Source organism: Erpetoichthys calabaricus, chromosome 2 (assembly GCF_900747795.2).
Source record: "Erpetoichthys calabaricus chromosome 2, fErpCal1.3, whole genome shotgun sequence".
In the NCBI taxonomy this organism is placed as follows: Eukaryota; Metazoa; Chordata; class Cladistia; order Polypteriformes; family Polypteridae; genus Erpetoichthys; species Erpetoichthys calabaricus.
Genome location: NC_041395.2, coordinates 283,601,396 through 283,615,333, shown reverse-complemented (window position 1 = coordinate 283,615,333; position 13,938 = coordinate 283,601,396). Strand labels below are relative to the sequence as shown.

At 38.3% G+C, this 13,938-nt stretch overlaps 1 protein-coding gene across 1 annotated transcript in view; it reads left to right on the top strand.

The window, feature by feature from the left end:
* The window catches only part of sfrp5 (secreted frizzled-related protein 5), a 98,663-nt gene that overhangs the window by 14,416 nt on the left and 70,309 nt on the right, over positions 1-13,938 (top strand). The window contains exon 2 of the mRNA XM_028795657.2: positions 11,446-11,523. Within this exon, the coding sequence (XP_028651490.1) occupies positions 11,446-11,523 (78 nt within the window). The remainder of the gene's footprint in view (positions 1-11,445; positions 11,524-13,938) is intronic.

Sequence of the window (13,938 nt, the reverse complement as noted above, 5' to 3'; positions counted from 1 at the left end):
GATACTCCGAACAACAAAATCGAGAAGTGCCGGCCCACTTTAAGCACTGCATACACACAAAGAATTAAACGTGTTTGATGCGCGGTAAGTAAAGTCATTTAGGTAATCGATAATTTTATAAACGCGCCAAGGGAATCCAATCCAAGAGCCCAAAAAAGTGCACTGACAGCTCCGAGCGTTCCCGTTTCTATACGTTCAGAGAATAGGTCTTGTAACTTTAAAGTATAGATAAATACATTAAGGTTGCACATTTGTCTGTAGGAGATTTTTGCGCATAATTCCTGGGTGGTGTCGTCAAAACAAAATAAGTGATTTTTACTATAGCGAAGTATTCTTGTGAGAGTAGATGCCTTAAGCGCATTTGCAGACACTTGGAAGAGCAAGAAGGAGCCTGGCAAGATTAAAACAAAAAACAAGAGCGTTTAGATGCCCAGCTAACAAGTGTCCCATTAGAGCTGCATTGTGTGTCCCCAACAAAATAGTGACTGGTAGATAAGCGCAAGCTGCTAATTGGGCAGCATAATGTCCGCATCTGCTTAAGACCGCTCAGGATGCCAGCGGGTTCGCTGTGAACAAGCCCACCGAGTGTTTGTAAGTGACCAGACCGAGGGAGAAAACACTGCCATCAGGCGCCATCTAGAAGCTTAGACCTTTCCTAGAAAGGCATTTGAGATCAGCACAAAAGACTTGGTTTACAAAGACGGCATTTCAATTCATTCTTCTCATTTTCTGCAACTGCATTCACTTGTTTTAGTTCTCACCAACCCCCCACTCGAAACACGGCAAGTGCCTCACGCACGCACGGGCGCACATGTATGTGCTGCGCTGGTCACGGGGACTCCAGCATTGTTACGGACAGAACCGCGTGAAGTTCTGCAATAAAAAAAACGGATTCGAAAAGTAATAAAGAAATGCTGAAGCCTCACGTCACTTCATCCATCCATCCATTCATTTTCGAACCCGAATATGCAGTCGATTGTTCAGCATTTTCTGAGATTTAACACGAATGCTTCCCAAAGGCTAGGAATAAAAATCGTTGAGTGCAGATGTTACACGAAGTCTAGTAATCTTGGTAATACATGCTTAAATGTTCCATAAAATTTGCACTATGATGACATCATCACGGTAATACAAAATCAACTGTTCCTTGTTTGCAAGTCTAAAAATGATTAATTGTAGTTTTATTATTGTAAGTGGCTTGCAGGTGTTCCAGCCTTTAAAAAAAAAATATCTCTACTCGAAAAGTGAACTTTATTTTTTATATTTGATGCATCTATTTCCATGTATATGTATTGGCTGACATTATATGCAAGATTTCTTTTTTCAATTGTTTTGAAAATGGACTTAATGTTGTAGGCAGTAGCATCATCTCATATTCGACTGGCAGTTCTTTGTCGCGTTTTAAGTTTGTCATGAATTTTTTTTAGTGTGCATACACATTGTGAATGCCCAGTGGTTGTGACGCAATTAAATTGAATACTAAGAACAAATGAGTGTTTTTTTTAGCCTAAAACAATAATATTAATTAGAATTTAGAAGGTTTAAAATATGTTTGTATAGATGAGTAACTATGTAGAGATAGTTAACCATCTATCCTTTTTGACATTCACTTAAAGAATAAACAATCAAATGAAATACGAATTAGATATTATTTTGATTTACACTATGTTTTCATTCAATCTTTATTTTATATAGCACCTTCCACTGCGAAAACCACGTCAGATTGCTTTATATGCAGAGACACGGGGGTCAGTCAGGTCACATTTTCCTCTTCCCAGGTCCATAATGAATTGGTCACAGCCTGAGGGCCTCCTTTTTATTCTAATGGAGGTCAGAAGTCTCTGGAAATGATTGTAACCACCCGGTGGTTAACAACCACATCTCAGAGTCAACTCATCTGTATTTTCTAGGCTGGCAAGATCGTTGAATAGCTGAGAAGTTGGCCTTGAAGTCCCAATATCAGCACTAAAGATCTCACAGCTAGCACCTTGTGTGAGATTATATGTGTACCTGAGGACATGCATGTTGTATTATACCGAGCAAGTGAGCAGCAACATGAAAGGTGTTGTATTGCAAACAATAAGACAGATTAATTCCATTTCATAGCTCGGAACATTTAGTGCACTGCTTAGATAATCAGTCATCCTTTGTGACCACTGTTTCCTGCTGTAGGCCGCGTCACCTGTTTTGGACAGACAGCTTCCTGGCACAGCAGCACAACTTTCCTCTTTATTGGGACCCTTCCCTTCACGCAGTTCGGGCATTCTACAGCTTGGAGTTTGCGTCTCTTAGTAGCCTTAATGAAACCTAAAGTCTTTTTATGGCGGTCATTGTGCACATACTGTAATGTGCCTATTAGAAAACCACATGCAACACTCAAAAAGGGGTCAATGTTGTAATTCACTTGTCAATTATTTCTCATTCAATACAGTTATTATGATCAATCAATCTATCATTTTTTAAATAGGACCTTCTGTATTGAACACTATTTCAAAGACACGCTTCTGTGACATGGTGTATTATAAAGTGTGTCAATTATGCAAAATAGCAGATAAAACTACAAATGGAAAAAAATCAAAACAATGAACTGTACTTCAAAGAGGCATAAAAAATACTATCGTTCTTCTATTTGCAAGAACCATAATCAAATGCACGGCCCGATGACACAGTCATTATACACTGCTGCCACAACACTCCAGTGTTTTCTATTCCATCCCTGGCCTGATTACTCTCCATATAAAGTTTGTCTGTTCTTCTTGTGGGGTTTTCTCTGTCAGCTCTGAATTTCCCCTTAAAGATATCCCAAATATTGTGCAGTGTATGTTGAGATGAATTAGCCCTGTGTTAGTGAGTGCGGGTTTGTCCTTCAGCGTGCCCTGTGATTTATTGGCTCCTCATCCAGAGTTGGCTCCTTCCTCGTGCCCAAGACTGATAGGGCAGACTGCAGTCCCCTGACCCTAAGCTGGATGAAGCAATTTCAGTAGTGGATGGATGGGCTGACGTTTTGTGAGTGCTTTGTTTTTTACTGTCAGATAAGACACACCATACATTCTTGAGATCCTTACATCTACAAACGTCCGTCAGTGCCTTTTTAACAATTTGCTATTACTGCAAGAATAAATCGCAAAAACAAAAGCACCACCTCAAGGACAAAAGCTGTCAACCACATCCATCCTCATTTTACAGGAAGAGGAGAAAAAATTGAAACCGCCTTGAAAATCTTGTCAATACAAATGCTTACATTTACCTTGTGTGAATATTGAAGGTTATGGATTTTAAAATTCATTTTTAAAAAGGCAAACAAAACAACAGGATTTTTTTTTTTCTGAGAGAGGCAGTGTTCGAACAATTATAATAATATAGTCGATTCTTGGAGTTAATAGAGTATAGCTCCAAAAGTGTAAATTTAGATAAGTTTGATTAACTGGTCAATATGTTATGTACCATTTTGATATTGATCTGTTTTTTTCTTATTTTTGCTGTTTATATGTGTCCATCAATCCCCTTTTCTTATTTTATAAAAAGCTTGTTACAAATAGATAACCATAGGATATAGCACCTTCCACATCTATTTATGAAATGCTAGATAAAGTAACTCCAGGATTGATCTGTCCTTAAATAAAATATTTTTCTACCTATCTGTTTATTTGTCTATCTATCTGGAAAAGCAACGCAGAAGTAACAACTGGATTTATCTTTCATTCAATATAGTGCTTATCTATCTATCTATCTATCTATCTATCTATCTATCTATCTATCTATCTATCTATCTATCTATCTATCTATCTATCTATCTATCTATCTATCTATCTATCACCTAGCTTTTAGTACACCAAGTCCTTTATCAATGTTTGAACAGAAAATTACATTTTAGTTATTTGGAATATACATAGGGCGGCACAGTGGCACAGTGGTAGCGCTGCTGCCTTGCAGTTAGGAGACCCGGGTTCGCTTCCCAGGTCCTCCCTGTGTGGAGTTTGCATGTTCTCCCCGTGTCTGCGTGGGTTTCCTCCCACAGTCCAAAGACATGCAGGTTAGGTGCACTGGTGATTCTAAATTGTCCCGTGTTTGTGCTCCCTGCGGTGGGCTGGTGCCCTGCCCGGGGTTTGTTTCCTGCCTTGCACCTTGTGTTGGCTGTGATTGGCTCCAGTAGACCCCCATGACCCTGTAGTTAGGATATAGCTGGTTGGATGGATGGATGGAATATATGTATTTATTAAAAAGCTACTTAATTATCCTTTCTTGCAGAGAACTCTAGAAACGATAGTCACTGTTCATCAGCATTTCACAAATACGATATTATTAATTAATTGCTTAGATAATTAATTAATTAATAATATATTACTACACTGCGGTGGGTTGGCACCCTGCCCAGGATTGTTTCCTGCCTTGTGCCCTGTGTTGGCTGGGATTGGATCCAGCAGACCCCCGTGACCCTGTGTTTGGATTCAGCGGGTTGGAAAATGGATGGATGGATGGATATATTACTACAATAAATAAAATATAATTATATGATTTAATATTCCAATACTTTACGGTCACACTATCAGCCAGTGGTGGAATTTGAATCAATAACTCCATTGCTTTAAGCCAAATTCCTTTAGTACTAGGCTACAGTGACAACTATTAAGCTCATTATAATTTAGGTAAAGACCAACATAAGTGTGTCTGGTGGACTGAGGGTTTGTTAAATTGTCAGATCCTATATCTGAGTGTTTATTGGACATGGCAAGAATTGAAAGTGCTGGTGAATTGCTATTATTTAATACAAGGCTTTACTGCCATTCTGGATCCAAAAAAATTTAAAGCTACACTACTTATAATATATAACTTAAAGGTACCACATAACCTAATGATTGCATTGTTCCAAATGCACACAGACTTTGCTTTCTCCTAAATCAAGCACAAGAACATCAAAAACAACTTCACTGAAATATTGCACTTGTCATGCATCCCAAGTTTTCATCATATGTAGATTCTACATCACATTTGTGACAAAAGTCAGACATCTTGAACTGCCAAGAATCCACCCCCCACAGACCTCCTTTTCAAAGCTGGGGATTAACCTCTATTAGCACCAACCTTTCACCCCTTGGGCCTCCGACAGTCATGTCAAGGAGCTGCCTGTTGCTTTTGGTCTGCCAAGTTGTCAGACAGTTCATTACCAGCAGGGGGCGAGCTCGCACAACAAAGACTCGGTGGGAACTTGCGCAGGAGTCGGCCACAAATCAGGTGTGGAGCAGGCTGACTTTAATAGCCTGTTTAAAATGTCATACTTCTTTTTTGTCTCCACTTACTGTTTTACCCCAGAGAGTTTTTGTTTTTTTTAAATCAAACACCAGAAGGTAAATATTAATACGGCCTAGATGCATACACTTTATTTCCTGACTGTCTGTTTCCATCTCAATTAAACATATGCAGAAAGTGGTGAAAAGAAAATTAGATGCCTGGTTTTGTCAAGTTTCCTAGTCGTTTTAAGCAACGTTGTAAAAAACCATAGGCCTGATATTTGTGGATCTGCACATTGGGAAGCTTAATTACAGAAAGAGGATGAAGTTGTCACTCTGTCAGTTATTTTAAGAATCAAAACCACAAATGTTTGTGGTGCAAAGCTGAAGGATATAAAGTACCTAAGTGAAGACTACAGCACAGAATCATTCTAAAGATGAATATATGAATCTATCTGTTTTTAAAAAATGAAGACTACAGCACAGAATCATTCTAAAGATGAATATATGAATCTATCTGTTTTTAAAAAATAAAATTAATCAATTAAGTTTTTTATTTATACAGTATATCATCTTTCACAAACAGCACTGTCACTTGGAGCTTTACAAAGCCCACAAGAGAACAGGCGAGATGAACACAAAGTAACAGAGCAAGGTAACGGCTTTAGGTAGAACTTAAAATAACTCAGTTGATCTGTTGATCTTTTTGTTTATAGAGCATTTCACAGAGCCTTTCAATGGAATTCACAGCATAGTAGTCAAAGGAATAATATTGCAGTACAAGATGAATCAAGCAGTGTATGACTCAGCAAATGGTGGCCGTAGAACGTCTGTCTGGCTGGTACAGACATCATTAATGCTCCGCCCTGCTGATCTAGTCACTGCACTCATTTGTGTTACACTGATCCCCTGAAGGACATGTCTAAATAGTATAAAGATAACCGCAACACCCACGGTTAGGCAGCAAGTTAGATTACTGTGATGAACCAAAGCATAAATAATAGTTCTAGGGTGGTAAGTAACGCGTTGAATATGACAGGACATCAGAGATGCAGAAATAAAAATAAATTGTAAAAGTACGTCCCGTCAGTTTCAAAATGTGCAATATAAATTGAGCTGTTACCTGAATTTAAATTTTTTCAGCTGAAGGAAGCTCACTGCACTGCAAAGCAGACTGGTCTCTCACTGGTGGGCACCACTGGTTCAGACGCAGAACCACTGAATCTTTGCCTAGGCTGTTCAGTGTTGGGCTTCTAATCGTACACCCAAAAGTTCTCCTCTCTCCCTTAATCATCAATTTTATTTAACATTCTAAATGTTGTTTTTGTGTGCTTTTGATGGTGCTCGTGGTGGCAGGCACTATCAATAATAATCAATTCATGATTTGCAGTGAGGTTTGTTTTTCACATGTTATATATTATATTGAATATTCGAAATATCAAATCATTTTGTCAAAGTATTTTAGAGCAAATTCAGATAGGGAGGGCTGTTTTTAAAAGTGTGGCCCTCACTGAGGTTGGCTTTATTGTAACAAAGTGCTGCTGTCATGTCAGCTAGAGCTGCCTGTTCTGCCATTGTGGTTTAGTAATTAAGATGCTGGGCGCCTTTGGTTCAGGTCTCCATGTGCTACCTTTGGCTCACTGGACGACCTTAGGCAAGTTGCTTGTAACCACTTTGTATTTAGTGAAATCAAATTTTGGTTGGTCTGGGGTGGGTTGGCACCCTGCCCAGGATTGGTTCCTGCCTTGTGCCCTGTGTTGGCCGGAGTTGGCTCCAGCAGACCCCCGTGACCCTGTGTTTGGATTCACCAGGTTGGAAAATGGATGGATGGAAATTTTGGTTGGTAGTTAGTTTCTTGTCGTTTAGCTCGTATTATTCATTGTTATCATGTGCTGCTTGTTATTATGTGCTTTTTATGGTTCTCTCTGTGAAAGACACCTTCTTCTTCTTCTTTCGGCTGCTCCCGTTTGGGGTCGCCACAGCGGATCATCTTCTTCCATATCTTTCTGTCCTCTGCATCTTGTTCTGTTACACCCATCACCTGCATGTTCTCTCTCACCACATCCATAACCACAACCTTCTCTTGGGCCTTCCTCTTTTTCTCTTGCCTGGCAACTCTATCCTTAGCATCCTTCTCCCAATATACTCAGCATCTCTCCTCTGCACATGTCCAAACCAACGTAATCTTGCATCTCTGACTTTGTCTCCCAACCGTCCAACTTGAGCTGACCCTCTAATGTACTCATTTCTAATCCTATCCATCCTTGTCACCCCCAATGCAAATCTTAGCATCATTAACTCTGCTACCTCCAGCTGTGTCTCTTGCTTTCTGGTCAGTGCCACCGTCTCCAACCCATATAACATAGCTGGTCTCACTACCGTCCTGTAGACCTTCCCTTTCACTCTTGCTGATATCCGTCTATCACAAATCACTCCTGACACTCTTCTCCACCCATTCCACCCTGCCTGAACTCTCTTTTCCACTTCTCTTCCACAATCCCCATTACTCTGTACTGTTGATCCCAAGTATTTAAACTCATCCACCTTCACCAACTCTAGTTCTTGCATCCTCACCATTCCACTGACCTCCCTCTCATGTACACACATGTATTCTGTCTTGTTCCTACTGACCTTCATTCCTTTCCTCTCTAGAGCATATCGCCACCTCTCCAGGGTCTCCTCAACCTGCTCACTACTATCGCTACAGATCACAATGTCATCAGCAAACATCATAGTCCACGGGGACTCCTGTCTAATCTCGTCTGTCAACCTGTCCATCATCATTGCAAATAAGAAAGGGCTCAGAGGCGATCCCTGATGTAATCCCACCTCCACCTTGAATGCATCCGTCGCTCCTACCACAGACCTCACCACAGTCACACTTCCCTCATACATATCCTGTACAACTCTTACATACTTCTCTGTCACTCCCAACTTCCTTATACAATACCACAACTCCTCTCGAGGCACCCTGTCATATGCTTTCTCCAGGTCCACAAACACACAATGCAACTCCTTCTGGCCTTCTCTATACTTCTCCATCAACACACTCAGAGCAAACATAGCATCTGTCGTGCTCTTTCTAGGCACGAAACCATACTGCTGATCACTAATCATCACCTCACTTTTTAACCTAGCTTCCACTACTCTTTCCCATAACTTCATGCTGTGGTTCATCAATTTAATCCCCCTGTATTTACTACAGTTCTGCACATTCCCCCTTATTCTTAAATATCGGCACCAGTACACTTCTTCTCCACTCCTCAGGCATCCTCTCACTTTCCAAGATTCCATTAAACAATCTGGTTAAAAACTCCACTTCCATCTCTCCTAAACACCTCCATGCTTCCACAAGTACAGTATGTCACCTGGACCAACGGCATTTCCATTCTTCATCCTCTCCATAGCTGTCCTTACTTCCTCCTTGGTAATCCGTTGCACTTCCTGATTCACTATCTCCACATCATCCAACCTCTTCTCTCTCTCATTCTCTTCATTCATAAACCTTTCAAAGTACTCTTTCCATCTGTTCAACACGCTCTCCTCACTTGTGAGTACGTTTGCATCTATTTCCTTTATTACCCTAACCTGCTGCACATCTTTCCTAGCTCGGTCCCTCTGTCTAGCCAATTGGTACAGGTCCCTTTCTCCCTCCTTAGTGTCCATCTTCTCATACAACTCATCATACGCCTTTTCTTTAGCCTTTGCCACCTCTCTCTTCACCTTGCGCCTTATCTCCGTATACTCTTGTCTACTTTCTGCATCTCTCTGACTATCCCACTTCTTCTTTGCCATTCTCTTCCTCTGTATACTCTCCTGTATTTCTTCATTCCACTACCATGTTTCCTTTTCCTCCTTCCTCTGTCCAGATGTCACGCCAAGCACCCTTCTTGCTGTAGAAGGGTGCTACATCTGCTGTAGTTTTCCAACTGTCTGGTAACTCTTCACTGCCACCCAGTGCCTGTCTCACCTTCTCACCTAAACACAACCTTGCAATCTTCCTTTTTCAAACTTCCACCATTTGATCCTTGGCTCTGTCCTCACTCTCTTCTTCTTCTTCTTCTTGATCTCCAACGTCATCCTACAGACCACCATCCTATGCTGCTTAACTACACTTTCCCCTGCCACTACTTTGCAGTCTTCAAAATAAAAGATTGGCAATCTGCAGTGAGGTGCACTTTTCAAAAGTGATACAATATATTGAAAATTTGGCCCATGAAAGGCAACATGGCGCTGCTGCCTCACAATTCAAGTGCCCGGAGCTTCAGTTCCAGACCCAGGCACTGCTTGTGTGGAATTTGCTAGCTCTCTTTAGGTCTGCACATCCTAAACACGTCCATACAAGACTAATTAAGCACTCTACCCTTACCCAGTGTGCTCTGGGGCAGGCATTGGTTTCTTGTAGCCCTGAAATGGATCAGTGGGTTAGAAGAGGTTTTGTGACCATGGGTTTTCATTCCAACCAGTTTTACAAATGAATGGATCAGTGTTACTTCTAATTGATCTAATTGTTTAATTAGCCTTTTGTGTCTTTTATTTTGCATTCTGAAATGTGTGCTAGTATATGTACATGTAGGCAAAATTTGCATTTTTTTCCATATTTTTCAAAATTAATTTTCTTTTACCATATTCTTTTTAGTTCACCATTTCCTTTGGAGTTCAATCCCTTAATTGTATCCAAATACTGATGATAAGTGCTGAGTAGTGCAGAAAAAGATGCAAATAACACTGAATACTAAATGGAACCAGCTACTTTAGTATAAAACTCACTTGTGAGCTAATTAATAAGAAAATGTTTAAATGATGAGGACATAAAGAAGAGCAATATCTTAAAAAGCAAGAAAAAACAAAACAAAAATTAAATGCTTGCTACATTCCCCTAAAAATTCCACAAACCCATTTTTATAACTTCTGGATTGACATATCCAAAGGAAGAAAGTGAGAAACAGCAGCTTGTTTAATAAAGGCAGGAGTCCAGTTAAAAGTAGAAGGTGGTCGCGTAGTTATGGTGGTCCACAGAACTGAACTAGAGGACCCCTTAGTTAAGTCTTTTATTACTAATTACCTCACAAATGAAGGGAACATTGAAGTAGCGACTCTGCTTTAAAATTCAGTGTATTAGTACCTGCACTGCTCCTTCATTACTAAATTTCTGGATTTGTATTTACGATTTAAGGAGTGAACTCCACAGAAATAAGGGGAATTGAAATTAAAATGGTAAAAGAAAGTTAAGTGTTTAAAGCTATAGCCACAAAAAAACACATTTTTGAATTTCTCCTAAATACAAATATGCTAGAGCACTTTTCTAAATGCAGAATAAGAAAAGATAAATAGTTCAAGTAAAAAATTAGATTGATGAGACGTTAAGAGTAACCCACTGATTTGTGAAACTGTTGGAATGAAAGCCTGTAGCCACAGTGGTACTAAATGACTGAAATTGGAAACCCCTGGCTTAGTACCCGGATGAAAGATGGATTTATTTAACACATTGGACCACTTTGTGGTAGTGTTTTAGAGCAGATTCAGTAGGGGTTGTTATAAAAGTTCAATCCCTACCCACTTTTGCTTAATTATGGCATTTAAGGTTAGCAGTCAAGGTGCTGCGCTCAACTCCTTAAGGACATTCACAGTTTACTGTGTGACCCTGACTATGATACGTTTACATGTTTTGCATTGAGTGAAAACAAATTTGTTTAGCATCTCCTATGAAAGGTAGCATACCATAACATACCGTATCATACACAACATTCCAAAAGCCACTTAATCCAATTCATGGATTCAAAAACCAACCACTACCAGGGTGCCAGTCCACTGCAGAGCCCACTCATTCACATACCCCTTACTCACAGCTTACTACAAATTGCTGGGACCAAAGCAGAGTGAATGCATCATGATTCTTGACACCTGTTGAGTTTAAATTATTTATCACAATCTATTTCATTCTGTTTTTTCATTTAAGTGGACAAATGTTTTTTAAAAATTGCAGGTGTTTAATTTTATTTTAATGAATGCTAAGCACCATATGCTAATTCATAAATGCATTGCTTTAAGTAATAAAGATGGCAGGATACTCAGAACAAAACTAAAGAACAAAGTGGCATTCTGAAAGCCTGCTCCAAATTAGGCCTTTTTAGAATGTGTTTTTTTATTTTTGCCTTTAAAGCTGAAATTGCTGAATTAGCCAGACTACATTATGACTTTTTTGTGTTTCTTTTAGTTCCTAAAGTTTGCCCACCATGTGACAATGAGCTGAAGGCTGACATCATTATGGAGCATTTCTGCGCTAGTGATTTTGGTAAGTACCCCACCTGCTTTGACCGTCCTAATTAATACTTTAGGGCAAATATGACTACAGCAAGTTTAAGCCGCTCCTTTCCCACTTGAGTGGGCTCTTTAGTTTTTGAATGTAGCTTGTCTATAAAGTCGCCATTTTCTTTGTGCTCTCCATTCAATAACAACCAGGCAATCTTTGTTCAGAATAATTAGAAATCTGAATATTTTGGTTTTTCTTCAGCTTAAGTAAAAACAATATTCTTAAAAGTTGAAATTTTATAGTTTTTATGTTTATCGAACATCTGTGGTGTATTGCTAATAAAGCAGAATCACTGATTTTCTGTTTTAAGCCCTGGTCCAGATAGAATGTAAAATCTCCAAAGTTTCTTTTTCTTTTTCAACACATACTGTGCCTAAGGCTAAAAGCCCCAACTAATACAATAAGATTTCATTTGTCCCACCACTGGGCCTTAAGACTTTTTTTATTCATAGAATAGAAAAGGAACGTTGGAGTACCCATTGGAGAGGCCAGTGAGTAACAGGGCTAGAGGACTCAACATGTGTTGGGAAAATTAACACTCTTTATCTATCACCGGTGCTCACGTTGTCACTTACTGCATAAAATGTTTTTGTGTCACGTGTACCAGCCCCTTTATTAACTAGCTTAACTTTCCTTTTGTCTCAACTCACTTGCCAAAGTACTCTGTCTTAGATCCTTTGTACTTCCTCCATATCATATGATAGTGTAACTCAGGTTGGAGATCACTCCAAAAATGTTTAAAGCAACTATACTACACTTCTGCTCAATTTTTCTATTAAAAGGATAAGTTTGGTATTTTTCAAGTCAAAGTTATTTCTTCACAATCATGGTATATATCAATTTGACACATAAATTGTGTTCTAATGGGAAGTGTTTTTTTAATAAAATTTAAAATTCCTTGTGTATTCCTGCGTCTTACAATGGGGCTTCACATGTCCATAGTTGAAAGAAGAAGCCTTACAACTTGCCCAGTGTTACTGAGTATGTTTTGGATCTTGACATTATATACATATGGAAAGGATAATGTTATTTTTTATTTTATTACTTTTAATTAAAAGCAAATAACAATCTATAAAATCAAATAAAACTTAACAAACCAAAATTCAACCCCGACCCAAAAGAAAGAGAGGAGAGCCAATGACCAGAGCAAATCTTTGAAAGAAGCAAGGAAGAGTATCCTTTTCCCGGATATAGAAGCTTATTCTAAAATGCTATTGATTAGATCCTGCCATATTTTAAAAAATCAGGAATGTGCTCCCCTCAAATTTCTCGTATACTGAAATAGAGGAAAAGGTCATCAGAACCACTTCTAGTTGCGCAATATTTCTCAACTATCATATCTATTTGTTTCTCATCATAACTAATTATCAATATCGATACACAATCATTTATCTCTATTTATAATCAAACCTTATTTAAAATGTTATTTTCGCACTTAGGGAGGTCGAAAATGGTGGTGGAATTTTTTTCACGATTACATATGCATTACCTAGATTATGTGTAATGGAAAAAGAGTTTTAGTTACCTACAAACATAGAAAAAGAGTTAGTATTATATAATATTTGTTGCAATAAATTGCTATAGGTAAAACTTCATTTAGCTACTTTAATTATGATAATGATGGTGGAAATTAAAAAAATATATAAAATTTAATGTATTACCAGGAACACGACGGGGACGTGGCAGCTTATTGTTCCCATTACATCTTTATATTTACATGGCACGTTCAATGTTTACACGTTATTGTTAAACTGATGATGTATAATTAAAATAAAATTAATAATAGTTATTGAAAGAATATATGTTATACTGAATACAGTTTTTAATATCGTGTACACCTTTATATTTCCATGATACAAAAAATTCAGATGGTTGTTTAAATCAAATACTACTTTCAGTTGAGTAATTTCTTTCAAATTTCATATCTTTTTGCTTTTTATCATTATAAATATCTATACAAAATCTGAATCATCTGTCTCTAATTATAACCATAGTTTACTTGAAAATTCAAGAAAGTTTTCAGTTAGTACCACTTCCAATTGCACGATTTTTCTCAAATTTCATACCTACTTATTTTTTTGTCATTTCTAATATCCACACAAAATTTTAATCATATATCTTTATTTATAGCCATAGTTTACTTGAAAAAATCTGAAATGCGTTCAGGGAAAGTACCACTTCCATTCTCTGGAAGTGGACCAAAAGTTGATAGCATTCCTTATTTTTTCTATAAAGATGATGTACAAAATCTCATTGACTTAGGTCAAAGCGTTTTCAAGTTATCCTGTTTACACAAAGACACACAGACATACATAATTTCAAAAATGTTATTTTCAGACCCAGGAAGGTCTAAAACGTCAAGATTCATCAAAATCTCAAGGTCGAATTTTTTCACGA